At 35.6% G+C, this 27,975-nt stretch overlaps 1 protein-coding gene across 1 annotated transcript in view; it reads right to left on the bottom strand.

The window, feature by feature from the left end:
* Positions 1-1,712: 1,712 nt before the first annotated feature.
* The window catches only part of mki67 (marker of proliferation Ki-67), a 49,577-nt gene continuing 23,314 nt past the window's right edge, over positions 1,713-27,975 (bottom strand). The window contains exons 10-16 of the mRNA XM_051922265.1: positions 25,872-26,871; positions 25,630-25,751; positions 22,284-22,452; positions 15,492-15,629; positions 8,411-9,330; positions 2,194-2,251; positions 1,713-1,959 (exon numbers count right to left, since the gene is read on the bottom strand). Coding sequence (XP_051778225.1) covers positions 1,850-1,959; positions 2,194-2,251; positions 8,411-9,330; positions 15,492-15,629; positions 22,284-22,452; positions 25,630-25,751; positions 25,872-26,871 — 2,517 coding nt within the window. The 3' untranslated portion in view covers positions 1,713-1,849. The remainder of the gene's footprint in view (positions 1,960-2,193; positions 2,252-8,410; positions 9,331-15,491; positions 15,630-22,283; positions 22,453-25,629; positions 25,752-25,871; positions 26,872-27,975) is intronic.

The raw sequence follows: 27,975 nt of genomic DNA, 5'->3' as shown, positions 1-27,975 counted from the left end.
TGTATACTTTCGACCTTTTGGCTTAGTTAACTCGCCACCGCTTTTATTTTCAGGGGACTTTTCATTGGTTACTTGAAGCATCACAACTTCAGCATCTGGTGTATTAGATTTTGTTTCACTTGCCTGCTGTTCCAACTCTTTACTCTCCTGCACAGTTTCAGACATCAAAGGATGCCAGTTTACATGTTTTTTGCACCTTTTCTTGGATTTAGTTTCTGACATACTGGTAGCTTCATTAGGAACTTCTTTCTCATCTGCTGAATTAAGATTTGTCTCGACTATTTTTTGAGACTCATCATTACCACTTTCTGATAAAAGCTCTAGCACTACTTTCTTTCCTCTTAATTTCTTCAAGGTAGTATTGGAACCCTTTTCTGCTTTCAGTTTTTTCTTGGTTCCTGAATCCTCTACATTTGATATCAGGGTTTGAGTGTTGATATCCTCTCGCTTTCTTCTACCACTAATTTTCCTAGAGTTAATATCTAATGCAGATTCAATATCAGTTAAAACCAGTAAGCTTCCAGCTCCCCTACGAGAACGTTTTAAGACTGCTGTGGCTTTTTCAGTTTCCTCACCTTTAGTCTCACTATCTATAGAACTCCTTTTCCTGGTACCCATTCTAACAGGTACATGTGCAGACACTGTAGAAACGGTTTCTGCCTCTAAGATGACATTTCTACTAAAGTTGGGACTTGTCTCAGAGGTGACAGATGGATCTGATTTTTCAAGGCTAGGATCTGCCAAATCGGTATCATCTGACATAGTAAGTTTAACCATTTCCTTTTTTTTCAAAGCTTTAGACCGAGACCTTTTTGAAATAACTGGAATTTCACTTTCCACAAGACTTTTTTCAATGAATTCAATTTCCGATTTATCAGAAACCTGTTTTGCTTTACTTCTGACAGATCTGGTGGGAACAATTGACACACTTTGTTCCAACTCTGAAGCACCCTTTACTACACCAAGTCTTGCCCTCTTTGAACGTGCTATCGTATCATTTTTGACAGGACTTGCTTCAGCCACATTTTGGCTATCAGTACCCGGTTTATTATTTTGACCTCGTGAAGACTTTCGAGGTAAACCAGACAATGCAGCATGTTCAGCTTGCAACACCATTTTCTCTGGCTTAGAAGCATCTTCAGCTAACGCAGGATTAGGATAATTTTCTTCAGCACATGAATCTGTTATCATATTTGGACTGGAATTTTTCTCACTGAGGATCACATTTGAAGAATTTTCATGGGTTTTCCGCTTCCTTCCAGGTTTTTTGGCTGATGTAGGTTGCTGTGGGCTTGTGTGCAATTTTAGGCGAGATTCACATTCCTTAACATCTTCACCCAAAACCTCTTCAGACCTTGACCTGCTTTCCTTCATGTCTAATTGTACTTTTCTTCCTCTAGTAGATTTCTTAGCAGGGAGTTCAAGGTTTTCAATCTTCTTTGCAACTTCTTTGCCTGAACCACGACCTGATCTTTTTGAAATAGGTGTGTTCACCTTTTCTGCAACTTCTGAGATCACTGCACTTGTCACTGCTGTGACACAAGACAGATTTTCTTCACTTTCACTATGAGCACCTCTTCTGCTACGTGTAGATCGTGTGGTACTTGTTAAATTTTTGTGAGCAACTAATTTCTGTTGTGACCTCCTGGATATCACTGGAGACTTTACAGGTTTCACTGTGTCAACATTCAAAGAACTTTCAGTTGTTTTAAGACAAGCAGACACAAGCAGATTACCATCAGAAGTGTCATTTTGCACAGGTAAAGGAGCATTAGGCAGAATATCCGAAGAGATTCTATTGCCTCTTGGAGATTTTCTAGACTTGGGAGGAGAGAAACATGACTGCACACTAGCAGCTGAAACTGCAACAGTTTTTTTCAGAATAATCTGATGCAGATGCAACTGGTGCAGGTTCATTTACAGTCTTTGGACTTGTTGGCTTTTCCAGTATTAATTCTGCTGAGAGACAGAGAGAGAGAGAGAAACAGAGAGAGCACAATTAGCAACACAAATACATTAACATAAAATATAGCTTAGGAGTAAAAACAGATCCTTGGGCCAATACAAATCTTAAAATTATAATAGTAAATGTTTTATACTAGTTAGAATTTCAGGTTAAAAAAAAAAACCCTTGCATTCCAATTATGATTCTTTTCCTCATAATGTGTGGGTATGAACTCTAAAAATACAAACCTTTATGTGAAGGTGTTAGTCCTTCTTGATGCTCTTTAGAAAATCTTCTGGACTGCCTCTGAATTAAACAAAAAGGGGAAAAAAGGTACATTATAAAAATGTAGGTTTGTTTAGGTGCATAGAGTGGACTCAAAAGTATAGGTACAGGTGTGTCCTGTTTGCTTCAGTTATCCTTAAGATGTGTCTAGGACTTGACTGGAGTCCACCAGTGTCAACCTGAACTGACTAGACAGATTTGAGAAAGTTTAGAACCCGTGTATAAAAGGCTCTACAGTTCACAATGCATGCCAGGATAAAAACCAAGCCTCGAAAACTCCTCTGTAGATTTCTCCAATTAAACTGGTGAGACATTGATTAGGGAAAAGGTATAAAAACCATTTCTAAACCTCTGAGTCTTCCCAGGAGCACAGTGGCCTCAATAATTGAGAGCCAGAAAGAAGTTTGAAACCACCAGGACTCTTCATAGAGCTGGCCATCTGCCCAAGCTGAACAACTCAGAAAGAAAACCTTTAGTCAGGGAGGTGACCAAGAACCCAATGGAGACTACAGTATTCCCTCGCTACTTCGCGGTTCACTTTTCGCGGATTCACGACTTCGCGGGTTTTTAAATACAAGTGATTGCCCGCCTATCGCGGAAGTTATGTTCCAGACCCATCAGCAACAGGAGAAAATCCGCGATATAGAAAGACCATATAAACAAACATTTTTTATAGTTTTAGCCTTAAAATACCCATCCCACATGCTTCAAACACATGTAAACTTATAAAACACACTTTGTTAACACATATGATATGTGGATGTCGGGCTAAGTATATGAGTAACATCTCACTATTATAAAACATTTTAACTTCACGCAAGACAAGACAGTGAGACAGGAAAATAGGTGATGTACACCTAAAAGCCCGATTGTACAGGCTTTTAAATTATTGACACGCAGAGCGACAAGCAGCACAAAGTCCACTTCTCCTTAGCGTTCATTCAGCTCCCCACCTCCTTGACAATGCGAAGTGGCAGGAGCTACTGCGCCTCCAGGGAGGGGTTTGAGCGAACGTGCGTTCAGCCCTCCCCCCCCCCCCCCCCCATTTCTCCTCCTCCTTCCAAACGCGCAGAGCGACAAGCAGGCATTTTGGCAGAAGCAGCACAAAGTCCATTTCTGCTCAGTGTGAGTTCAGCTGCCCCCCTTCACAAAGCGAGTGCAGACACATTGACGTCTGATCGCTGCGTGCAGTGTTGGTCTGCGGTGTTTAAGAGTGTAGAAAGTGTTTAAGAGCATAGGAAGTGTTTATAAGAGTGTGGGAAAGGTTAATAAGAGAGTGAGAAAGGTTTATAAGAGTGTGGGAAGGGTTTATAAAGCCTTAAAATATGTATAAATAATAAAATAAATATAGGTCGCTACTTCGCGGATTTTCACCTATCGCAGGGGGCTCTGGAACGTAACCCCCGCGATAGATGAGGGATTACTGTATAACCATCTCAATAGCTCTCCAAAAATCAGGAATTTATGATAGAGTGGCTAACTTCCACTTGCAGTTTAACAAAAGAAATTTAAAGACTTGACAGCACGAGTGGAGGGGAAGGGGGGGGGGGGGTAGAAAAAAAAACCCGACTCCGGTCAATAACAAAAATGTAACTTTTTGGGCAGAATATCTGGAGAGACCTAAAGATGGCAGCACTATCCATCTAATCTAACAGAGCCCAAGAAGATATGCCTTGAAAAATTAATGTGCCTAAATGTACATGTGCAAAGTTTGTAGAAACTTGCACAAGAATGTTCAAAGCAGGAATTGCTGCTGGATTTTGAGGGGGGCGGGGATTAGGGTAGGTATACAAGGTACTGAATTAATGGTCTAAATGTTTACATGAGAGATTTCAGCTTTTGATATATTTATACATATATATATTTTTTTAAATTCACAAACTGTTCTGAAAATACACTTTTACTTTGTCATTATGGGTTACCAAGTGTAGACTGATGTGCAAAACTGGCAAATTTATCAATTTATAATTAAGTCTGCAACAAATTCTGCAGAAAGTGAATCTGAATATTTCCTGACTCCATTTTATCTTATAATTACCTTAAATTTGACTATACCCATCCATTCATCTACCCAAAGAGCAGAAAGCTACAGCCTTTCCTTACAGCAATGGAAACAAAAACAAGAATAAACCTGGACAGGAAATAAGTCCATCAAACTAATTTGTACTGTATGCAAAATAACTGTCCAAATTTAAATACAACAAAAAAAGATGAACCAGTCATCTTAATATTTTCAAACAAATTTAGTGTAACTAAGTGGGAAAATCTGGATATGTGTAAATTAGTTGCCACATTTGTTTCAAACATCATCGTGAATACACACAACTACTTCGACTAGCTTCTTGGTGAAGCTGCACGCTGTGCTTTATTATTTTTCAGTCTCCATCTATGTAATGACAGGTTGTTGTGATATTCTTAGTTACTGGATTCCAAAAAAGTGTACAGACTATGGGGTTTGGCCCCCTCCACATCTGGAAATAAACCAATCTGACATATAGCTTTAATACTGCCTCACATGTCTCAATAAACTTGTCTGTATCAGGTGTTGCAATGCAGAATAGCAAATTAAATTTCCCAGTACAAATTTAAAGTCTTAATGCAAGGTTAATTGCCCTGTGCCTATACAAATAACAGGAAAAAAAACAATCTGAACATAAACATGTGAAAATAAATCCTTATTTTTTTTACACTTTTAATGCACAAAACATAAGTTTATCAGTCATTATGTAGGGTTACTCATTTTGGCTCAGAAATTTTAATGCTTGCTTGTTCATTTTATTTAAATGACAAAAACTTTATTCAGCGCACCTTGCATATATTTTACAAGACATTAAGACCTTTCACGGTATGAGGCATGTACCTGATACCAGGTAAAAGCAAAGATAATGTGCTAGAAAAGATACTGCTACAAAATAGGACTATCAGATCAAGTGTCACAATTTTAATAATTCAAAATATTATAAATGTCTTATTCAAAGGCCAAAAGTGGATGCATCAATGTAAAAGAATGGTTATTTGCTTTACCTGACAGTACTTTCAGGATGATTTTACTGCATTATTGTTATGCTAATATTACTATATGTAATAGATCTGTTTTAGCCCATCATTTCCACAATCAGTCTTCAGTTTCTTAAACATACCTGTTCATGTCATATTTTGGGACCTGTTTTTTCCTCCCTCAGTCCACTAGATTAAAAAGCAGGGCAGTAAGATCTCAGAGTTACTGCTGTTTTATGACAGCACATTTAAGCATCCATCACACCAACCTTTGCTTTTCATTATCATTAAGGGCATTGGAAAATTAGTATATTCTAGTAATTACTATATACTAGAATTACTATAATGATTTTCCTCTAATTATAATGCCTTTAAAATCCTGAAAAACCTGGTCAGTGTCAATAATGCCCATTTAGCCACCACAGCTAATATACATGGTTTCACACAAAGTCTAAGTTAGCTGCCGACTTACAGAAAATTGTTGAAGACATAAAATAAATATATCTATATAAATAGATCTACCTATATCTGTATTTTCTTATCACTTTTACTGCAAGTATAAAGGGAAAGAGAAGGAGTGAAACTTAAATTTAGTTCTACGTTAGTCCTTAACTTACTTATCCCATCTGTGCCACTAAAGTACTGTCCCACACATCTGATCTAGCACCTGTGCTTTCAACTCTTTCCTTCAAAATTTCATTCTGTATTATTTAACATAGTAGTTTCTTGAATAACCCTCATACAAATCTCTATAAAAAAAGTTGTTAGAAAAAACATATCCTAAACAAATTATAACGTGCAGGAAATACATGAGGACCATAATAATGTAGCATTAAATGCATTCAGTTGCAGAAAATGTACATGCTGACAGTACCCCAATTTAATTAAAGACAGGGCAGTCATACTTCTGATGTACACAAAAAGAAGCACAGTTATGAAAAACTGTATTAATACTTTTTAATAATTACAGGTGATCTTGTCAGGGTTGATATATACTACAGATAATGTATCACATTACTTTAGAGAGGGGGGAGGGGGTTAGGAGCATGCGCTGAAACAGCGCAATGCCACACCCACCACATGACAAATCACCTCAGAATCCCAGATTAGGACCAGAGTGCAGCAATGCAACGGGTGACACTTCACCATAAAAAAAAAAAAAAAAAAAACGTTCTGAACTAGTGTGGTGCTGAAGGGCCTTCTTGCAGGGCTGGATGCAGGTTAACATCATACTCTGGATGGAGCAATTGCAAGTTAAGGGTTTTGCTCTAGGGCCCAATGGAGTGGAATCATCTCTGGCATTTACAGGATTTGAACCAGCAACCTTCTGATTGCCAGTGCAGATCCCTAGGCTCAGATCCACCATTCTGGCCACATCACTTTAGGTGCAATGAAAATTAAATTTTGTGAAGGGAGGACATTTCAAGTGTCACATTTTTTGTGTTTTCTCATGCATCTTAAGCATCTTGAGCAACAGTGCTTGATTTACAGACACTTAACCCTTTACAAACAAAATGTGATGGAAAAGATCAAAATATATTGTAAAAATATGACAAGCATGTAGCACTCAGATTAAACTTACTATTCAAATGATTAGAAGTTACATGGCAGTTAAAATTTGGTTGACACTGTCAGTTGTGTATCATGATTAAAGCTGTGGGCAAAAAATTATCGGCACATGCTTATGTGGTAGTATATAAAATTGCTTGTCCATAGTATTTTAAAATAATCTTACGTTACCATATTAAGTTTAACAGAAGTTGTCTATGTCAACATATATATGAGAATAAGTAAAATACATCGATTTGCTTGTTAATATACATATATTTCTTCACTTATAGCATCACTGATGTAATCTTTACAAAGTCACACCTCATGTTTCGAAACTGTACTTACCCAAACCCTTACTCAACTTGTCATGATACATAGAGCACATTAAAGTTGGTAAAAAGACAGCATTACATGCAAGTCATGAAACTGGACATTAAATTCTTGTTTACTACCACATTTGGTTAATTAAATTACTACATTACTTTAACTCCACTAGACTACGAATTCTTTCATACAGTACTAAGAGCAGAAGAAAACCTGCACTCAGATACTAGAAATTAAGGCTGTCAAACTAGCCAAAAACTTAAGAATTATATAATCATTTAAAATAAGGGTATAATCGAACATGGCTTAAATATTCTGGGTGGAACATAAATGTTTGTAGCTTATGTACTTTTGCATATTTTTTTGTTATTTTTACTGTTTTAAAGTCATCAGACATACTACAAACAAAAGAAGCAGGTGGATAAACAATGCCTTCAAAATAAATTACATTTGAAAACACAGCTCTTCATAAAAATACCATTTTCTGTGCACAAACTTGGTGTAACCAAGCAGAAAAATAAAGCACGATTCCTAAAGCATGTTTATACTTGTAAAATACAAAAAGGCAAAATCATGTGCGACTGCCTTATTGAAATGCCTTAATATTATTTTTTCCCTAGCAACTGGTGTAGTATAGTCTGAGCGTGTTGGACCTGACTGGATATTCTACGGGACAGGATGCCAGCATACTGCTGCAAGAAGGAACATGAGGGCAAGGAATAACTTACAAGATTAAACAGTTTTACTTTTCCAGGTGAACTCAATATTTAATTTTTCAAAATGGCATCATTAAGTGGCTGTTAACTTGACACTCAATGTCTAAGATGCACACTGCATTTGTAACTGTCTGCTAAATAACTAAAATAAGCCAACACTGAAAATGGCCATTAGAACTGTCATTATAACATAAGGAAAAACAGATTCTGTCTAATCAGAAACAAATTCAGCCTTTGCTTATGGCACCGGATGCTTAACAGTTTCATTATAAAGTTGCAACAACAGTGTTAAGTTTCTCCCAGGAATCATTACACAGACAAACTGAATGTAAGTATTCAGTAAGATATTTTTTTGTTTAACTGCACTTTAGAAGTATATTTTCTTGCAAAATTATTAATCTGGCCATTGCTTAATTAAAAAAAAAAAAAGTTAAAGAATAGAGCAGAAAGTATTGGGAAAACTACATCTACATTCAGACTTCTGCTAAACTACATCTGTGAGAAAGTTAGTTTCACAGTTCACTTCACAAGACAGGTAACATTGATTTACCCAGACTAATATTTTAAAAGATTTACAGAAAAAAGTGCTTACTGTGCTTTTTGTTTTCAACAGCTCTGTGTTTATTGTCTGGCCTCCAGTTTGCTGGGGTTCTGCAAATAGACTAGTCAATCCAGCAAAGTCTTTCACTGGAGAGTGTTTCTGCTTTGGAGATTTCATAATTCTACTAATTCCAAAAGCACGGTCAACGGGACTTCCCTTTTGTTTAGGAGTAGTCATTATTCTCTTTATACCAATCATGTCTTCAACTGGCTGACTTTTTTGCTTTGGAGTACTCATAATTGTTTTTACTCCTGTTAGATCCTCAATAAATACTTTTGGCTCTTTAGGTGAGCGCAGGAGTCTCTTAAGTCCACGGAGATCTTCTACATGCTCAGACTTTTGTTTTGGTGTTCTCAGGATCCTTTTAACACCCTCAAGGGCTTTAGTAGAGTCTTCTACAGTTGCTTTTTGTTTCGGAGTCCTCATAATTCTCTTCAGCCCAAAAAAATGTTCTACTGGATCAGATTTCTGCTTTGGAGTTTTCATGATCCTTTTAACACCCTTAAGGACTTCAGAGTCTTCTACAGTTACTTTATCTTTTGGAGTCCGCATAATTCTCTTCAGCCCAACAAAATCTTCTACAGAATCAGATTTCTTCTTTGGGGTTTTCATACTTCTTTTCACATCCTTAATCTCAGAATACTGTACAACTGTTTTTTGCTTTGGAGTCTGCACTAGCTTTGCTATTCCTCTCAGGTTTTCCAAAGAATCTAATTTTTGGTCCGATGTCATAGGATTTTCAATATTTATGATGGATGTTTTAATGTTTCTTGACGCTGATCTATTCAGTGGTTTGCTAGGAGACTCTGCACCGTTGTACTCTTCTTGGAGAAGACGTGAAACAGCTTCTCTGTTGTACCTTCCACGTCTGAAAGTACTAGGAAGACTTAAAGGCGACACTACCATTTCTCCTAAAGAAATAAAGGGGAGAAAGCACACTGAAATTACCTGGTGAATTTAAATATTTTGTACTACAAAGTACATTTTCAAGACGCGTGTTTAATATAAACCTAGATTAGATAAAAAAAAAAAAAAAAAAAAAAAAATCAAATACTGTATATTCCAACTCTTGTATATTTCAAGTTAAATGAGAACATCGACTATTTGGAACTTAGCCGTTTCAAGTTAAAAGCTCCACAGAAATAAGTAGGATAAATCCTTCAGGTGTATATACAGTGGATTAAAAACATCACTAGTTTTAATTCTAACCATTTCTAATTGGAGATAAAGAATTCTTAATAGTCGGAAATTAGGAGTAGTCAAATGCAGGCATTAAAATGATCTCGTCATATAAGTGACACACCAATGCTCAAAGGTAAGGCAATGATAGATAGATAGAAAGAAAAAGAAAGAACGGACAATTGGGTTGTGTATTGTGCTTTTTTATTGTGCACCATTTTTCTTTGATTCAGATTTAAGTTTTTACCATTATTATTTTTTTTTAAAAACTATAAGAAGGTAGCAACAGCTACAATAAATCAAAATACAGAAATGAAACTTTACATTCCTTTTAATGAAACAGCACACTAGCACAACTGTATGGGAGGTGATTGATTGGTCACTATGGAGGCTTGGTCAGCAGAATCTCTTTCAGTGACAAGAAGGTTGCCAGTCTCCTTTTCCAGGCAAGCTTCTTGAAGAAAGCAAACTTCACCAGCATCACTAGTGATGCAGCCTTACTTATTTATGGCGCTGTCGTCTCTCCCACCAAACATTACATGACAGAAGCAGGTAGAAGGAACCCTTTTAAAACTTCCTGGTATGCTTTCAGACAGTATGATGCGTTGTCTGTAACCATTGCTAAAATTCCATTAGGATTCCTCTGGTTGTTGTGAAGGGACTGAAGTAATATTGGTGAAAAGGTGGAAAAATGACAGTTTTCCATAAAGAGAACATCTGCCAGAAAGTACTGGTCTTCAGTACCCATTATTGTAATTATGTAAATTATTTCTCTGCAGTGGGCTGGCACCCTGCCCGGGGTTTGTTCCTGCCTTGCACCCTGTGCTGGCTGGGATTGGCTCCAGCGGACCAATGACCCTGTAGTTAGGATATAGTGGGTGGGAAAATGACTGGCTAAATTATTTCTAATGATTCTTAAACTTTAAATGTTTATAGATTGAAAACATCATTACATCTATAGCTTAGCCTCCTTAGCATTACGTTTTGTCTCGAAAAAATATGTAAAAAGCAAGGTTTGGCTTGAAAAATTACAAAAACTGATCTTTCTACTATAAAATGTGAAAAACAATGTGCAAAGTCAGAAGTGTAGAAAGTATAATGATACAAATAATAAAAATATTGCTAATACTGCATATACTGTCAAAATGTGTTGTTTGTATAATATATATTGAAGCACAGAGAAATACACAATCCAACCTCACGGTCGGGACATTAGTAACGCGATTCCTTGTGGATTTTCTTTCCAGACTGATCAGCTTTTCAACAGCACAATGCATAAGTGTGATTGACACCAGCGTCACTTTCAGACTCATCAGAATCACTTTCTATTTCATTCTTTCAGTTTCACTCCCTGAATACAGATTCACTTTGTCAACACTGCTCATATCACTGTCAAGAGCATCCAACATCTGGGCTGCTGAAAAATGTTTCTTACAAGACGCCATTATGAGGTTAGCAAAAAGACATGTCATCTGCACCATTACCTGGGTTACACTCGGGTCCGTCACTTAAGACACGCCAATAGAGTTTTCCGAGCAATACTTGGCACTAGTGCTTCTGCGAGAAGCCTCTTTAAAAGGTGCCCGAGTGATGTTCAGGACTAATGCTTTTAGCACATTTTTTAAAAAATTTTATTGTAATCATTCATACAAAAATCAACTTTTACAAATAAGATTGAAAAAAAAAAAAAAAAAAAACCAGAGAGAGCGCATGGCCAACAGAGTACAACTTAAGGCTTATAGACATACCTAAATTGATGAGCTTAATAGGCCAGTAGAGATGAATGGAGAGGAAAAAGATGTGGAGATAATTGCTTCCTCGGTGCTTTAAGAGCTTATTCTAAAATTTTATTGATTATATCCTGCCAGGTTTTAAAAAAAATCTGTACAGAACCTCTAACTGTATATTTGATTTTTTCCAATTTCAAATAGTATAAAACATCGGTTTCCCACTGACTTAAAAGAGGAGCGTTAGGATTCTTCCAGTTTAGCAAAATAAGCCTGCGTGCCAAAAGTGTAGTGAATGCAATCACTGTTTGCTTGTCCTTCTCCACTTTAAACCCATCTGGAAGAACACCAAACACAGCTGTTAATGGGTCAGGAGGGATTGTCACACCAAGGCTATCTGAAAGGCACTTAAAAATTTTGGTCCAAAATGATGTTAATTTGGAGCAGGCCCAAAACATGTGACCCAGCTTTTAGCACGGTTTTAATGGCCCATAGTGGTGCTGTGGTCAAAGGCTAAGGAGGTTATCAAGCTATACATCTGTATCTTCATCTACTGCATATATTAAAATAATGAACTACAAAGCAAAAACTAATCAGGTACACAATCTGGAATTAAACAAAGGAAGAAAAAAAATGCTTTTAAGGGTCCATTGCATTTGATAAGCCTGCCTGCACTATGTTGAAAACGCCATGGTCATGGATACTATATATAATAACAGTAAGAGCAGCTCACTACTCAAAACGGTAAATTTGCAGCGAAGCTGGTTTCGAATTCATGGCCTCTGGATTGCAAGTCGGCAGTTGTAACCACAGAAGCTGTCGTATTGTACTTGCACCTTTTGTGAAAGTGTTTATTTGATATTTGGCCATCAGCCTTTACACATTATACAGTTCACGTCGACATTTTGTTATTTATTACTAAAACATGAAAAATGTTTGTTTTAACGATGTGTTTACATAGATTGTTGTAGACACAAAATACACATCAAATTATTTCCCCTTACAATTCTGGGTAGCTCACTCCCAGATAATAAATCAAGGAACGAACTGGGAGAACTTCTTGTCCATTCTGAGGCGGTGGGGGTTATGGAACAGCAAGCTGCTTGGGCTTATCGACACATTTAGAAGACAAAAAGACACTGACGGAAAGGTGCAAAGGGATTTAAGGTGGGCAGGAATTACAAATTTTTTCGTTGGCTATGGTAATTCTAGTGTTAATTTCTTTCAGTGGCCCATCTGAGGAAATACTTGGATGTCTAGATTTTGTTAGGTGCAAGGGCAAATCAGGATGGCGCAGAACACAACTAGATACTGTTATTAGATATACATGTGGGTAGGGTGGGCACAAAGGGGAAGCTGGGAGCTATAAACCTATGGAATGTAAATGAACACCAGGGAATCTGGACAGAGATATGTGATGCTACTCCAGAATAGCAGTTATCAGGTATGCTTGGCCCTGTCTAAAAAGACTAGGAAAGAAACAAAGAAAACATACAAGACAATGTTGCCCCTTAGAGTAGGCAGCTAGAAAGGTGCTTTACTGAAATGGCCCTATTAAGGGCAATAGAAATCTAAAAAATGCAGGGACACTTAAGACTATTAGAGTGTTCTAGTCTGGAGACTTAAGAAAAAAGATTTAAAGCTGCTTCACGGTAAGGGGGCTCATGGAGTGCTGAGTTAGGAGGAGAAAGGGCTGATGACCAAACAGACAGAATGATGATAGGCAAAAACCTAGAAGAAGAGATGTGTGAAAATAAAGGGAATACTTTGTTCAGTATGCTTGTTAACAAGCAAGTGAGCCATTCCACCATAGAGAGGGGGTCTAAGACCTATATTGATAGACCCCAAAGAGTATTTGGTTGTTTTGTCCGTAGATATTCTTTTTGACCCCTTATACCTATGCTCCCCTAGTTTAGCTGTAATGAAAAATGTATTTCTTGGTAAGGAAGTCTTCAATGAGTGCACTGTTTTCCTATCCATTGCAAGGTTTTTAGAGATTAATTTTCTTCAAAAATCTGTTTCGAGGTCATTTTTGTTCTGTAGCTCACCGAGGGTTTGCAGCACTACAGCTCCTTGGTTTGACGGTTCATTACTCTAATGTAATGTCTATTCTGCAGAGTTTTTAACATGGCTATATAGGTAAATCTAACCATTTGGTTCAAAGAACAGAAAATGTGCTATGCACTTTTTAGGGGCATTATGTGCTAAATGAAATACAATTCATATGTATTTCTTAGTAAAGGGACAACGCCATACCTTGGGAAATGGGCAAAGATTTTCAAAAATAGTCAAACAAGTGTGATGGGTGCATTGAGCTCAGAAAACAGACAAGTCAGAACTATGGCCACTGTTTTCACTGCCAAAACAGAATGGATGGGGAGGAAATTAGAGTTTCAGTCAAAGATCAACACATCTGTTAGATAATGACATTACTGGAGTACAGAAAGCTTTGAGTTGACACAAACATTTTCCAAAGGCATTCAGGAGCTTGTAGATTACTGATGTAAATGTACAGAGAAACAAAACATTAAGAACTGAATTTCAAAACTAAGCAATTTTGAAAAGTAAAATAAATGTTCTGAACCACCCTAAAGATATTACTGAATTACTTCTGAATATTTTTCTATTGCTTTTGATTAATAAAGTTTCCTATTTTCCACAAGTCACATGGCATGCCATTTTCAGTATACCAGTATGCAGCAAATCAACCACCAAGATGTGCTTACTGTAAAAGAGTAATACGCAGATGTTCAAGATGCAATACAACGCAGATCCAGTACTTTTTAAAAAAACACATACAGAATATTATGATTGAGCTTTGAAATTTCAGTGTGTTTGTGTGAGATATGTATCATGTTTTAATATCTTAATTGGTGTTTTGATAATTTCAGCTCGTACATTATTAAGAATGTCACTCAATTTACAAAAACATGCCTTGAGTCCACACATTCACTGTCTCAGGTAACCTAATAGGATAGACTACTGCACATGTGTGCACGGCCAGCACACCACAAGAGAAGCTAGTGTAGCTGCCTGAAACGGAGTAAGCAAACGGCACCAGCCTCACAATCTCCGTTGTTAGAATTAATTACAAGATGTGGATCATCCTCACTCACGTGGAGGTGTTTTGGCTTTGAAAAGACTGGATGTTGCTTAAAAGAAGCGAATCTGTAACCTATGTTGGAAATCAAGTGATACTGGTCTAGTATGGAACCCTGTACGTGTTTAGGCCTAAGAAACTTTTTTCTTTAATTCTTTCAAAAGGACTATTTCCTTAAGAAGCATATGCCTATTGAGCAACATGATTAAGACAAAGGAACATTAAACCAAGAACCGCTGCACTGCTTGTCAAGGACAAAGTATATACCAAGTCCTTTTCCTAAACAAAATAGAGACCACATGAAATTAAAGTTCTAAGCATGATGAAACGAAGAACAGACATTTAGAGAGGAGGCGAAGGCAGCAGTAAGAACCTCCAAATACATCTTGAAAAGCAAATTAAAAATATTTTTTTCCTTTAGGAGGTTTTAGCTGAATTTGTGAAAAAAAAAAGAAAAAAAAAAAAGAAAGATAACCATAAAGAAATAAAGTGGAGGCCATGGTTTCTAAAATATTTATAGCAGACTGTACACCGGTTTCAGCAAAAGATACAATATACTGAATATACACATTACACTGAAGAAGTTCTCACTTTGGTGATCCACTACTCTAAAATTTATCCACATACTTAAAGCCAAAGTTATTAAAATCATATTCAAGTGAAAATGCAAACGTAAAAAAATATTTAGCTGGAGAACAATAAGGGACTTTTGTTTTTAAAAAAAGGAAAAAAAGAAGCAATGTGCATATCAGAGTAAATACAAAGGTGCAATGTGCACGGGGATCCTGTTATAGGTATATAGGTAAAAGATTACATTCACTTGTCAGAGAAAGGACTTCTATTGTTTGCCAATGTATTAATTGGGCAAAATAAAGAATCTTGTGTGGAAACTTTTATCCAGTCAATTCCTGACCACCTGCACTACCTTTCATCTTTCAAATACAGGTTTAATTTCTCAAGTGTCCTGTGGTGCAGATTGCTGCTCAAATTGAACCTGATGGTGGAATTATTGCCTCAAACACAGCATTAGTATAAGCATCCTGTTTTATATAGTAAAGAATCTGACCTGTCTCCTCAGGGGTTTTCATAGTTGAAGCTTCAGAAGGAGACACTGAAGTAATATCAGGAACCTCAAGATCTCTGGAGCGTCTTGAAGATCTTTTTACTTTATAGGTGGGTGGTGTACTAAACAATATATCAATTCCTGAAGAAAGAATGTAGATTGTTTGAAATTCAGACTGTTACATTTAAGGATAATTATATTAAAAAAAACAAAACAAAAAAAAAACCTTGCTTCACAGAACCTTAAATCATCCTAAGCTCCTTTAATTTAACCAAAGCAAATGCTACTATCATGTTTCAATATTAAAGCTTTTCCCAAAATGTAATCATTAAAATAATTGCTTAGACAATTAAAACAATAAAATGACTTCAGCTTGTTTCAGGAATGTTACACTACAACAATTAACTTTATTACACCTATATTTGACAAGATATTAAAAGAACATTTTCTGAATGATGAATTCCCAGCATTAACTATAAGAAAATATCAAATATGAACATATATCCTACTATAAAAGTTAAGTTCTTTATCATACTCAAATATTTTATGTTTACAATATATCAATATAATCAATTAGTGCTGGGCGGTATACCGGTTCATACCGAAAAGTTTATTTTTGCTATGATATGGATTTCTCTTATACCGCAACACCGGTTTAAACTGTCTAAACAACGTTTGGAACGTGGCGCAGCGGGAAACTGTTTAAGGGGGACCTTTTTCACTGCTACACTGCTAAACAGCTAAACACATGCAATGGAGTACATGTGTTAGTGGAGGTGTTGTGCAGGGGGCTCTTTTTCACTGCTACACCGCTATACATGCATACAATGGAGTACATGCAGTAGTGGAAGTATTGCGTGGTGAAAATGGACAGAAAACATTCCGAAACTGAAGCTGTAGCAGATGATAAAGATGAACATGACGACACAGAAAAACTTTTGTTGGAAAAAGGAGTTACGTCTGTTGTCTGGAGATACTTTGGATTTAAAAGGTCGGATGTGGACCATTATGTTCAAATGTGAGGATACTGTTTCTATACTACTGGATAATACTGCAAGCCAAGTTGTACTTGTTTTATTGTTTGTTTTCAATACTATGTAATGTACCTGGGTACTGTGTAATAGTGTGATGACATGTTGACTTTATTTTCATAATTTGTTATTAAAGTAGATCATCATAAACTAAAATTCATTCTAAAATCAATGTTTAATTTACTAGATTTTCTCAAACCCCGTCATAAGCTATGCAGCACATTAAATGCTTTGTGTTAAGTGTTTCCCGAGCCATGTTAATCACTACGTGCTTTTTAAACTGACTTCCTCTTGCACTAAGAGGAGACGCAGGCAGCACACAGAATACATTAATTACATGATATTCCTGCTCCTTGAACATTTAGAATGCTAAGATAAATACTTGATAAAATGCATTAAACCATGTATTAATCATGTGGGGGTACGGTGGCGTGGAGGTTGCACTGCTGCCTCGCAGCAATGGAGTCCCAGGTGTTCCCTGCTTTGAATTTGCATATTTTTCTGGTGGGTTTACTTGGTGTGCATCAGTTTCCTTTCAAAGTCATGTAGGATGTGGGGTTTTGTTATGCTATATTAATTTTGCTAGTGTATGTATTGCTTGTATTCACACTGCGATGTGCTGGCGCCCCGTTCGGGATTTGCTCCTGCTTCGCACACAGTGCTTGCTGGGATGGGCACAACCATGAATGAATGGCATAATTAAACATGTATAACAAAGATTTTTTTAAGTTCTGAACACTCCGTGGTCTAAGTTTATAACTAGTATTAATTTCACCAAGATGTTTATTGTGTGCCGATTGGTTATGTGGAGAAAGAAAAAGGAACGATAGAAACTGGGGGGTTTGGTATGTCAGAGACAGCACGCATGCAATAAAGAAAGCCCGCTCAGATGAACATCCATTGAATTTTGTGTTCGTGTCTCTGAACACCAGATTGCGAACCCAACATTTACGTTAAACCGGTGCGATACCCATTCATACATCGTTTTTTGGAGCCTCGTCACACCTGCCATAAAGTTCTCTACACTAAAAGGGAGCAGCACTACTGCCACACTACCGTGCATATTTAATACCTGCTTTAATGCATTTCATCCTGAAAATTATATCAAGTATTTATCTTAGCATTCTAAATTTTCAGAGAGCAGGAATATCATGAACTGAATGTATTCTGTGCGGCGATCGTGCGCCTCCTCTTAGTGTAGAGGAAGTCAGTTTAAGAAGCGTGTAGCGATTAACAACTGGGTCAGGGAACACAACACAAAGCATTTAATGTGCTACATTAACTTATGATGGGGTTTGAGAAAATTAGTAAATTAAACATTGATTTTAGGATGAAGTTTAGTTTACGACATTCTACTTTAATACAAAATAAACTATGAGAACAAAGTGGAAATGCTGACTTTAATCTCAACATAAGCATAGAGATTAAAGTGGAAATGTTGAGAATAAAGTCAACATGTCGACTTTCTCTACATAGTTTTTTTTCGTCCGTGTCTGCATTTTTTTTTTTCCTTTACTGTGGCCCTAATACGATTCCGTAGGGCTATACCACGAATAGCATTATAAATACAATTTGCAGTTTTATTATTTATGTATATAGCTTAGCTTGAACCAAGGTCCATATTAATGCAAGTTGCACTTGTTTTATTTTAATTTTTATTTGGTGAATACTTTGTAATGCATCTGGGCTTGAAGTTTTGAAGTAATATTACTGGAAGTTGGACTTTTTATTTTATTATTTATTAGTTTAAATATTATGCAGTTTAAATAATGGTAAAGTTGTTTAAAAAGTCACTTTAAAATAAACGTGTCAGTGAAAAGAAATTGTTAACATTAACAAAGTGTAGTTGGTTTACGAAAATATTTACTATTTATTCCTTTTCTAAGACATGTTCAGAGAAATACGACTTTTGACAAGCACCTCTGGATATTTTACTAAGTCTAAATGCCTCTTTGGATGGTTGAAAATATGTTGTCAAAATTTTAGTTTAAAGTTGTTTGCAAACTTTGTTCAATAAAAAGGTTCTATATTACGACTGCAACTATCATGCAATGTGACTCCTGCTCTTCATTAGTGCCGCCCCCCTGAAAACTATCACTTTATGGGGCCATGCTAACTTGTATTAATACTTGTGTGCACAGTAAAAAATGTTTTTTTTGTACAATGTACAATTCTCAGGACAGTAGAATAGGTTATTCTTAGCCAGTCTATTGCAGTAATTGCCGTGGAAAATGTGGTTAACATCCACTCATTCATGGGAAAAAATACTGTACTGTCGAATACCGTGAAACCAGTATAATTTTGAAAAATACCGTGATATAGAATTTTGGTTATACCGCCCAGCACTATAATGAATATTTCAAAAACATAATATTACAAAAGAAATGAGCACCATCTGAAAGAAATATAAATCACACAATGATAGGGTGCTGCCTTCTACCTTATACTGAGGAAAAAAAGTTATGAAATGATACGTATTTGTAAATTCACAGAAAATTATGAATATTTTATATGATACACAAACACATTCAGAAGCAGACAAATCAGTAGTTTACTAGCTTTTAATTCTGCACAATCAAACCTCATACTCAAAGCACTACCAGAAGTTTTTGAATTATTGTACCATCCAGAAAAGGGTTAGTAAATGGAATATGAAAAACCATTCATATGTATAAATAATCATAACCAAAAACATTCAAATATTTTTTTTAAATGATGAATAAATGCTGCGGTGGGTTGGCACCCTGCCCAGGATTGGTTCCTGCCTTGTGCCCTGTGTTGGCTGGGATTGGCTCCAGCAGACCCCCGTGACCCTGTGTTCGGATTCAGCGGGTTGGAAAATGGATGGATGGATGATGAATAAATGAGAAAAAAAAAGTTAGGCATATTTTTTAAAATCTGTAACTAACATCATTCAACAGTCAACAAAATGTTACTAGTTCTACAGTAATGCAGACTTTATTTTGTAATGTAAAGAGAAACTTAAAGCACAGTATCGTTGTCACATTTACATTTTGCATACTTTTGGCTTTTGTTGAATGTACAGCAATGACAGCAATTTGAAAGGGTCAAGAGTCTTTATTCTGCAGGAAATAAGGGATCTAAAATGTGGATCTAATACCAAGGTCACATTGAAAAAATTGCTCCAAGTCTTTACAAGGAACAGCTTGCTACCTCAAGTATTGGTGACACTACCATTGTATATCTCACTCACCTGAAGTAATATGAATGTACTGAAGGAACAGAGAGTGTACAGGTGAAACAATTGACAGTGTGGAAGTGTTTGTGACAGATGTAATGTTTCAAGAAATTTCAAGAGGTTCATTGTTTATGCAACATCTTCTGCAAATTCAAAAGGTATACATGTGCCGTAGCAAGTTTTTTTGAGGAATCACTCAGTCATGTTGAAAGAACTATTCAATCTTGTCAAAACATCAATCATCAACTTGTCTTCTGGCAAATGGAGTAGTTGTTCTTTTCATTTAAGAGTATTGCTGGTAGTGGTGTTTTATTTGAAAAAAATATAAACTGTTTCAAGAGAGTGAGGGATGCCTGACACTTTCAATGTATGCCGAGTTGCTAAATAGGTTTCCCACCTGCTGAACATTGTACATTTGAACACAGCATCACTCACATACTTGTATGAACTATATGGAAAAAAAAAAGATTAATATCAATACAGCAATGACTGCATCAACTCACATATTGTGATGGCTCATTCCAATATACTGATATTTTTAAAACGTAGCCCTAATGCTGTACACATATATACAGACACAAATGAGGGTGGGGGCAGACACCAATTAATCTGTTAATGGGGAATACTCTTTATGAAGATGTCCATCAAATATTTGGGGGGTAAACGTGTAACTGTCTTGAAAATCTGACATGGCAACATGGAGAGAGGAGAGAAAAAAACATATTGCTTATGTCACATGCATGATAGTGGAATAAAAGGCAGAAACACATTCTGACAAAGCACAATGCCAATCTGGGGACTGATTAACCAGACTGTAGGCATAAAATACCTAGTGACATATTTGCTAACTATATCCTACTCTTGCGGTGTTGACAGATTAAAAGAACTTTTGGACCACCATAATATTTATATTACAAATAAACACTACCACCCACATATACACAGCAAATATACATGTACATTTATGTACTAGTGGTGGGCGGTATACTGGCATGAGTGAATACCGGTGTGACGTCATGCTACCATTCTGAAGTTTGCAAAAGGAAATGTATACTGCATAAAACCAGCTTGATATGTATGCTTTTTCACATTCTTAAGCATGCTAAGTGCATGTTCTTTGCCTTATGCTTATATAAAAAAACAAACAAACAAACAAAAAAAAAACCTCCTTGAGCAGGCCTTAGACTAGGAATTAAAAACTACCACATAATGTGCTGTTAGATCTGACACTTAAAGATGTCACATCATCTTTCTATTGCTTTGATTATTTTTGTTTACTAGCTGCTTATTCACCATTTTACCAAGTGCACAGGTAAGGCTTACTCCAAAAATGACTGAGTGTGAATTAACTATAAATGTGATTTAGTGTTAGAGAGCACCACTATACTTATATATTTTTTTCTTTTCTGGTGCTCCCACATCATGGTTGTCTTCCTATTAATAACAAAGCATCTAATAGATGACAACATTTGATGGCAGCGATCTTCAGCATCTATTATAAATGACATTGATTAGTTGATGACAGGGCTGCTCCAATCATGTTCTTTTAGGGCTGTTACTTTTCACCAAAAATATGCTACTGGATCAGCCCAATCAGGATTTTGTGTCTATTTAAAAACACATTTACACTAAGTTCCTGCATAAACAAATACAGAGAAGCTTTAGTTCTATATTAAAGTGTTACATTTGTTTTTGTTTTTTAAATAATTAAAACCATAGACCACAGGTGTTACCTATTAATTTTTTATTCTCAAAAATGAAATTCAATAGGTTTATATGTTTAGTGACCATAAAAATAAAATTCCCTTAAAATACATAATTCAATAGAAAGAAAATATTTATTCAGAATACACATGGCATTCAAGAAAATAAAACGCAACTCTTAATTACAAGTTGTCATGTTTAATTTCTTCTGTGATGTACTTATCTGAAACAAACCTTAAGTAGTTTTCACCATTTGTCTAACAAAAATATATATATTCTCACACATTGATTCAATAAATTGATATTGGCAGTTGAACACTACTTAAGTGTAAATATACATAACTGGCATGTTTTAACCATTTTTATTAATTTAATGCACTTTAGTGTTTTATCCATTTACTAGCAAGACATTCCTAATTCTTGAGATGTAATAATATGGGCTACCATTTAAATTAATATTGTACTTGTTTTTACCAAAGCCTACTGTATGAAGCAAAAAAGTACAAACCTTTAAAAGTTCGATCAGAGCACCACTAGCTTTTACAGACCTAAATACACACACACAATACTTTTTTTTCCACCAAAGAGCTTCATATGCGAGTATGGAATTGATGACCTGTCCAGTGGATAGTATGGTTAGGAAAAGAATATCATATAGCAGAAAAGTTTGTACTGATCAGTCATAAAAAGTGATGTTTACCAGTTACATTTGTATCATAATTCACAACAAACAAAAGAACACATCTTGCAAAGAACAGAAAATTACTGAAACCAGACATATCTATCCCAAACGGATGTGCACAATTTCAATGGTGTGCTTGTGAAAATATGGTAATAAAAGGAGAAAAATTACAACCATACCTGTAAAACTTTCATTCATTTCCATATTCTTCAACAAAGCCACATTTTGGACGAGACGAGGTGCTTGACCTACTACTTGCACAGATCTATGTGCTCTGCCAATAACAATTGTGGCTGGGGACTCTGCGTGACCAGTACTAAAATGTTCCTTTATCTTCCGAACAGGTGTCTGTTAAAACAATTTAAAAATTAAAACAGGTGACCATGCAACAGTGTAAGAAACAATTTTACAAAAATTCTGTGAATGATTCATTAATAGAAAACTCAAAGTTGGGTAGGACTAGATTAAAGTATTAAAAAGGAATCTCTAAGACTGCAAGTGCTTATTTCATTAAATGCTAGGTGAAAAAATACTTTAAAAAGGCCATTATTTAATGTTTAGCAACTTCAACTGTTTGGATTTTACTGTTACTTTCAGTTTAGTAGAGTGGACAAGCAGAACTTTCCTAATTTGAAGAATACAAGTAAATTGGAGAAAGAAAAAAAAAAGCTGTGTGTTTTAGGTAAAACTTTAGAATAGTAAAAATGTAATCAATCCACGCAGACTTATGGTGACCAATTGTTTCAGCCTCTGCTTTTCTATACATTAACTTAGTTTCAGTTATCCTTTACGCAAGGTATTAAAGTAGATAAGCCAGCACCATCTTTTTTTTTTTTTTTTTTTAATTTGCTGCAGTGTAAGAACAGCAAGTCGAGGCTTATGTTAAAAGTATGGATTCTTCTGTACAGCATCGAGCGAGAGGCGATTGCAATATTTGTCTTTATGTTAAAGAAAGTGGAGTAATACCCTGAGAAAAAGAAATCGGAGTAGTCGTCCTCTGTAGTTAAGACAAATGGCAAGATATTTAAATTAATTCAGTCCTTTCCATTTTATCCTTTAAAAAAATGGACACTTTCACTTTGGATGGCAAGCTTGAGCATTGAGTGCAAGAGGTTACATTTTTAATTGGAAAAAGAAATGGTAAAGAAGAATTTGAAATTGTTGCGTAATAAAACAATAGGCCCGTTAGCTTAACAGCAAAATGTATCTTACTTAAAAACCTGTTAAGAATGTTAGTCTTGTGTTTTCTTGATAACTTACGAACATTTGATACAATGGCTGCTTTTTAAAAGATTTATACTGTGTTTATTATTTGTCACTGTGTCATACAGCCTAAGTTTTGGTAAGAAACAAGTACTACAGAATTAAAACTGAAAACCCATATTTATAAGAACATCAAGAACTAAGAATGTCAAGCTGATACACTGGAGAGGGGAAAAAAAAAACCCACCTGTATAAATACAATAAATGTATATTTTAACAGCAAAAATGCTGTAGTACAGTTAATGATTTAAGATGATTAAACCTATAAGTGCCTGTACATTTAAGCAGTGTTTAATTGTCAATTTCCATTAATTGTGTGATTAAATCATGTTGGAGAAATGGTGAAAACTACGTTAATTAAACGTTGTTTCAAATAGGTGCATTACAGAAAAATTAAATATGACAGCTTGTAATTAACAAGAAGCATTTTATTTCCTTTTATGTCATACTGTATGTATTATGGATACATATTTTGCACATAAAGTATGTACCTTAAGGAAATTTTACTTTAGTATTTTAATAGTCACTGAACAACAAGCCTACAGAATTTCACTTTAAAAAAAAATGAACAGTTAATACCTGTGGTCTATACTAATTATACAAATACACTAATATAGGTCATACAGCTTCTATGTATCTGGTTATGGAGGAGCTTAGTGTAAAAAGTACATATACATATACATATATATATATATATATATATATATATATATATATATATATATATATAAGATACAGGAAGGGAAAAAAACTGAATCGCATCTGAATTGGCTGATCAAGTAACATGAAATCGGTATCAGCCTTAAAAAAAAAAAAATCTGATGGGAGCAACACTAAATTATTATTATTATTTTTAAACTGAAAGGTACTCTGTGCCGGGAGGTTTTAATCAGCACAACACTAAGATTGGTATTACACACTTGTAAATGTTACTCTGTATGTTTTAACAGTGTTTATAAATACTTGAACATTTGTAGCAGAAATACACTGGGCCTTCGCTTTGTTGCTTACTGGCTCTTTCAGTCAGAACACCAGAAACACCAACAGCTCATCTCCTTTAAAAACAGTTACCGTATATACTCACGGATAAGTCGGGACTTGCTTTTACAGTATAATTCGTGGCATTTTATAATGTCGGTTGTATAAGTTGAATGCGGAAAACTCACGATATTCGTACAAGGGATTATGATATGCTAACGCCCATCTGAGAGAGTAACCACAGAGCACACTGCCTTTTATTCCTATGTGGGTGCGGCAATGCGCTGTATCAGCGCGTGCTCCTAACCTCTCTCTCTCTCTCTATTGTGCCTACGTGACCACACGGCAATACCCAAACTATTCTGAAGCAACATTTGCAGCGATTAGTTTTTGTATTTCACACCCTCATACACCTTTATCGTAAGAGCATCCCTTATCTACAATGGAGCATTCGATCAGAAAAAAATATGAAGCTGGTTTTAAATTAAGTGTCGTTAAAGTAGCGAAAGAAATTGGTAACTACACTGCTGCAATAAAATTTGATGCGTCCGAGAAACTGATCCAAGATTGGAGGAGGCAAGAAGATGTAAAAAAAATATAAATAAAAATTAACTTTTGCATTTTTGAATGTGCGTATAAGTCGGGGTCTGATTTTAGAATTGATTTTCCGGGTTTCAAGACCCGACTTATACGTGAGTATATATGGTAAAAGCCTTTAAAATGATTTTACGGTGTAAAATATTTGGATACCTTTCTTGCATCAGGGTATTATCCCCATAGTACACACAGCTGATAAAGTCAACTGTCAAAGTACTTCACTTCTTAACTTGCATTATACCGTGACAAACTTTGCAACAATGGGAGTAACTTATTGCAATTTCTATCTTAAAAAAGCACCTACATTTTTTTTCTCTTTTATGAAGTTAGGCCATGCAGAATTTTTCAACAAAATACATGATTCCTTGTAATCCTTCACCACGATTACTTTTAGTCAATGCATTCTGTTAAGCGCATTTCCTGACAGTGTGGTACTTAAGACACAGACTATTTGGCCGACATTGTATGGCCTAGTGACTCTTCATGTATTTGAATGCTTTATGAACCTTTTTAGCATAAAAAGCCTTAAATACTATACTTTACTGTACATGCTGAAGCATACATTTCCAAAAGATGTAAAGTGCTGCTCTGGTAAGCATGATTCTTTTCGAATACTTTTTTTTTTTTAAAACTAGGATTTAAAATAAAAAGTACATTTATAATGAAACACAACGGGAAAGATACTACCTTTTGAACTTTAGAAGACACTTTTTTTACGTGCTTTTTTCGAGAAGAAAGTTTCCTCGCAGCTGCCACTGTCTTGGTTTTTGCAACACCAAGCTTAACGATGTCTGCCCAGGATTTTTTTGCTACAAGAGGAACAAACAAAAAAATAGATTTCTAATTTCTAATGAAGAACACTATAGATTACTCACAAATTTATAAATATGCAATTTAAAAAAAAAAAAAAAAAAAGAGTACTAACTCACCGAACAGGCTTGACTGTAGTACACCACTTCGTCTTGTACGTACAGAACCAAAAATAGCACTCTTTCGGCGACTTTTAGTAATAGACTTCTTTGCAGTAGAGGACAAGCTTTTTCGTTCTTGAACATGTTTGGGAGTGAAGTTAATGTTTTTATTTGCATTAACATTTTTTGGAGCATTTTCTTCAGTACTGGGTGAAGGTGTATGTATTCTCGAAATTGAGAAACGACCACGAACATATGGTGTTCCTTCATTGGACTCACTAGGTGCTGTTGAGACACTAGGAGATGACCTCCTTTTAGGTGAGGCTAGATTAACACTGTCTGCAACAGCAGCTTTGTTAGTACCAGAAGAGCTAATTAATGAACGATTCCTAGGAGATGAACGAGGTGTACCCATTACAACAAGGTGCTTCTTGTCTGGTGTTGATTCAGATCCACCGAGTTGTTTATTCCTAGGGGATATCTGAAGAGTGCTGATGGAATTTACATGAGATTGGCCAGGATCAACTACTGACTTTGTCCTAGGAGAAGATCTTGGGGAGTCACTTAAAGATATACCTAACTTTGTACTGTTTTTATTAGAGTCACTCAGTTTATTACTTGGTGAAGGGAATGTTAAGTCATCTACTGGTTTTCTCAATGGTGATCCTTCTGAAACAAAGGAGACAGATTTACTATCTTGCAAAGATCTCCTGTTACTGAAAGATGATCCCTTTACTTTTGTCACAGATTCAGACTCTATGTTAGCTGCATTTCTACGTGCTCTTGTGCCAGGAGATGGCGTTTTAACTAAAGATTCAACAGAATTGTTCACCACAATTTCAGCAGCTGATGCAGACACAATCACATCTGGTGTCACACTTTGTGTCAACTTATTAGTTGATTTCTGGCAAGGCGATGGAGTCTTCGATTTATGAGGAGTACTGCTAGCTTTAGGCAGCAATCTGCCAGGAGAGGACTTCTTAATAGATTTATCCTCTGCAGAAGACTCTAAAGTTTCCTGCAAATTAAAAACAGTCATCTTTCAGAATACATTACTTCATAAAGAAACATTTAGTATAAATAGACCCACCAACTAAGAACTTTCTTGGAGCAAATAAAAAGGCTAATGACCTCTCCCAAAACCCTAGCCCTTTATTTCATTACTGGTTCCCTTTGTGACTACAAAATATGTAAACACACACAAAACAAACAGTCTTAACGTATATGCATTTTATGTAATTTTCTGAAAATGACCACCACATTAAGGTTTCTTAAAAATATAGAACTACATTGCAGCAGGACTGTCCACTACTAATCATGCATATATCTAAGCAAATCAAAAATATATTGAAAAATTACATGCATACAGAAATACTTGAATGACTTGTGTGTGTATATGTGTAAGTGATTGTTGACTAGTTTCCTAATCACAACACACCCAGCTGAAGAGAGTGAAAATATATAAATAGCATTCTTTCTGAAACTTAAGTTGAAGAACCCATCCCAAAAGAGCCAGATTAAAAATTTTTTAAAACTTATTCTAAGCTAATCTGGAACATAAAATATCTGAACACCTGGAGATCGTTCTAGTTACAATGCTTACCTCTGTGATATAAATTTATAGAGTTGTAAATAAACAATGTGAACCGATTAGCAAACCATTAGCCAGTTCACATTTAACTTATTTATAATGTAGAATAGCAGGCTTTGAATTTGCTTTTCGTGTGAAAGCAGGCTACTATTTTAGATATTCTAATTTTTAAGGAGAACATCAAGTAACATCTGAACCTCGAACTTATTCTAACAAGTGCAGACAAAAATCCACACAAGGTGCTTTGTCCCACGGTATACTTTTTACTATAAAAAAAAAAAAAAATTATGAAAATCGACTTTTTCCTTCCCCATACAATATAATGAGGTCAACATCTCATTATTCAATTAGCTACATAAATTAATCATCAATGCCACAAAAGTATGTGCATAAGCCACATTAAACCATAAGTCTAATAGAGTGAAAATGAGATCACTTTAAAGTTTAGAGCAAAAACAGTTATTGCTGCAAGGCACATAGGCTATTTTTTAATGCAAGCAGGAGCATATTTATTTCCAAATGTGAACTGTT

The sequence above is a fragment of the Erpetoichthys calabaricus genome, chromosome 2, assembly GCF_900747795.2.
Source record: "Erpetoichthys calabaricus chromosome 2, fErpCal1.3, whole genome shotgun sequence".
NCBI lineage: Eukaryota > Metazoa > Chordata > Cladistia > Polypteriformes > Polypteridae > Erpetoichthys > Erpetoichthys calabaricus.
The sequence above is the reverse complement of the archived record's forward strand: the minus strand, read 5'-3'. Positions and strand labels throughout refer to the sequence as shown.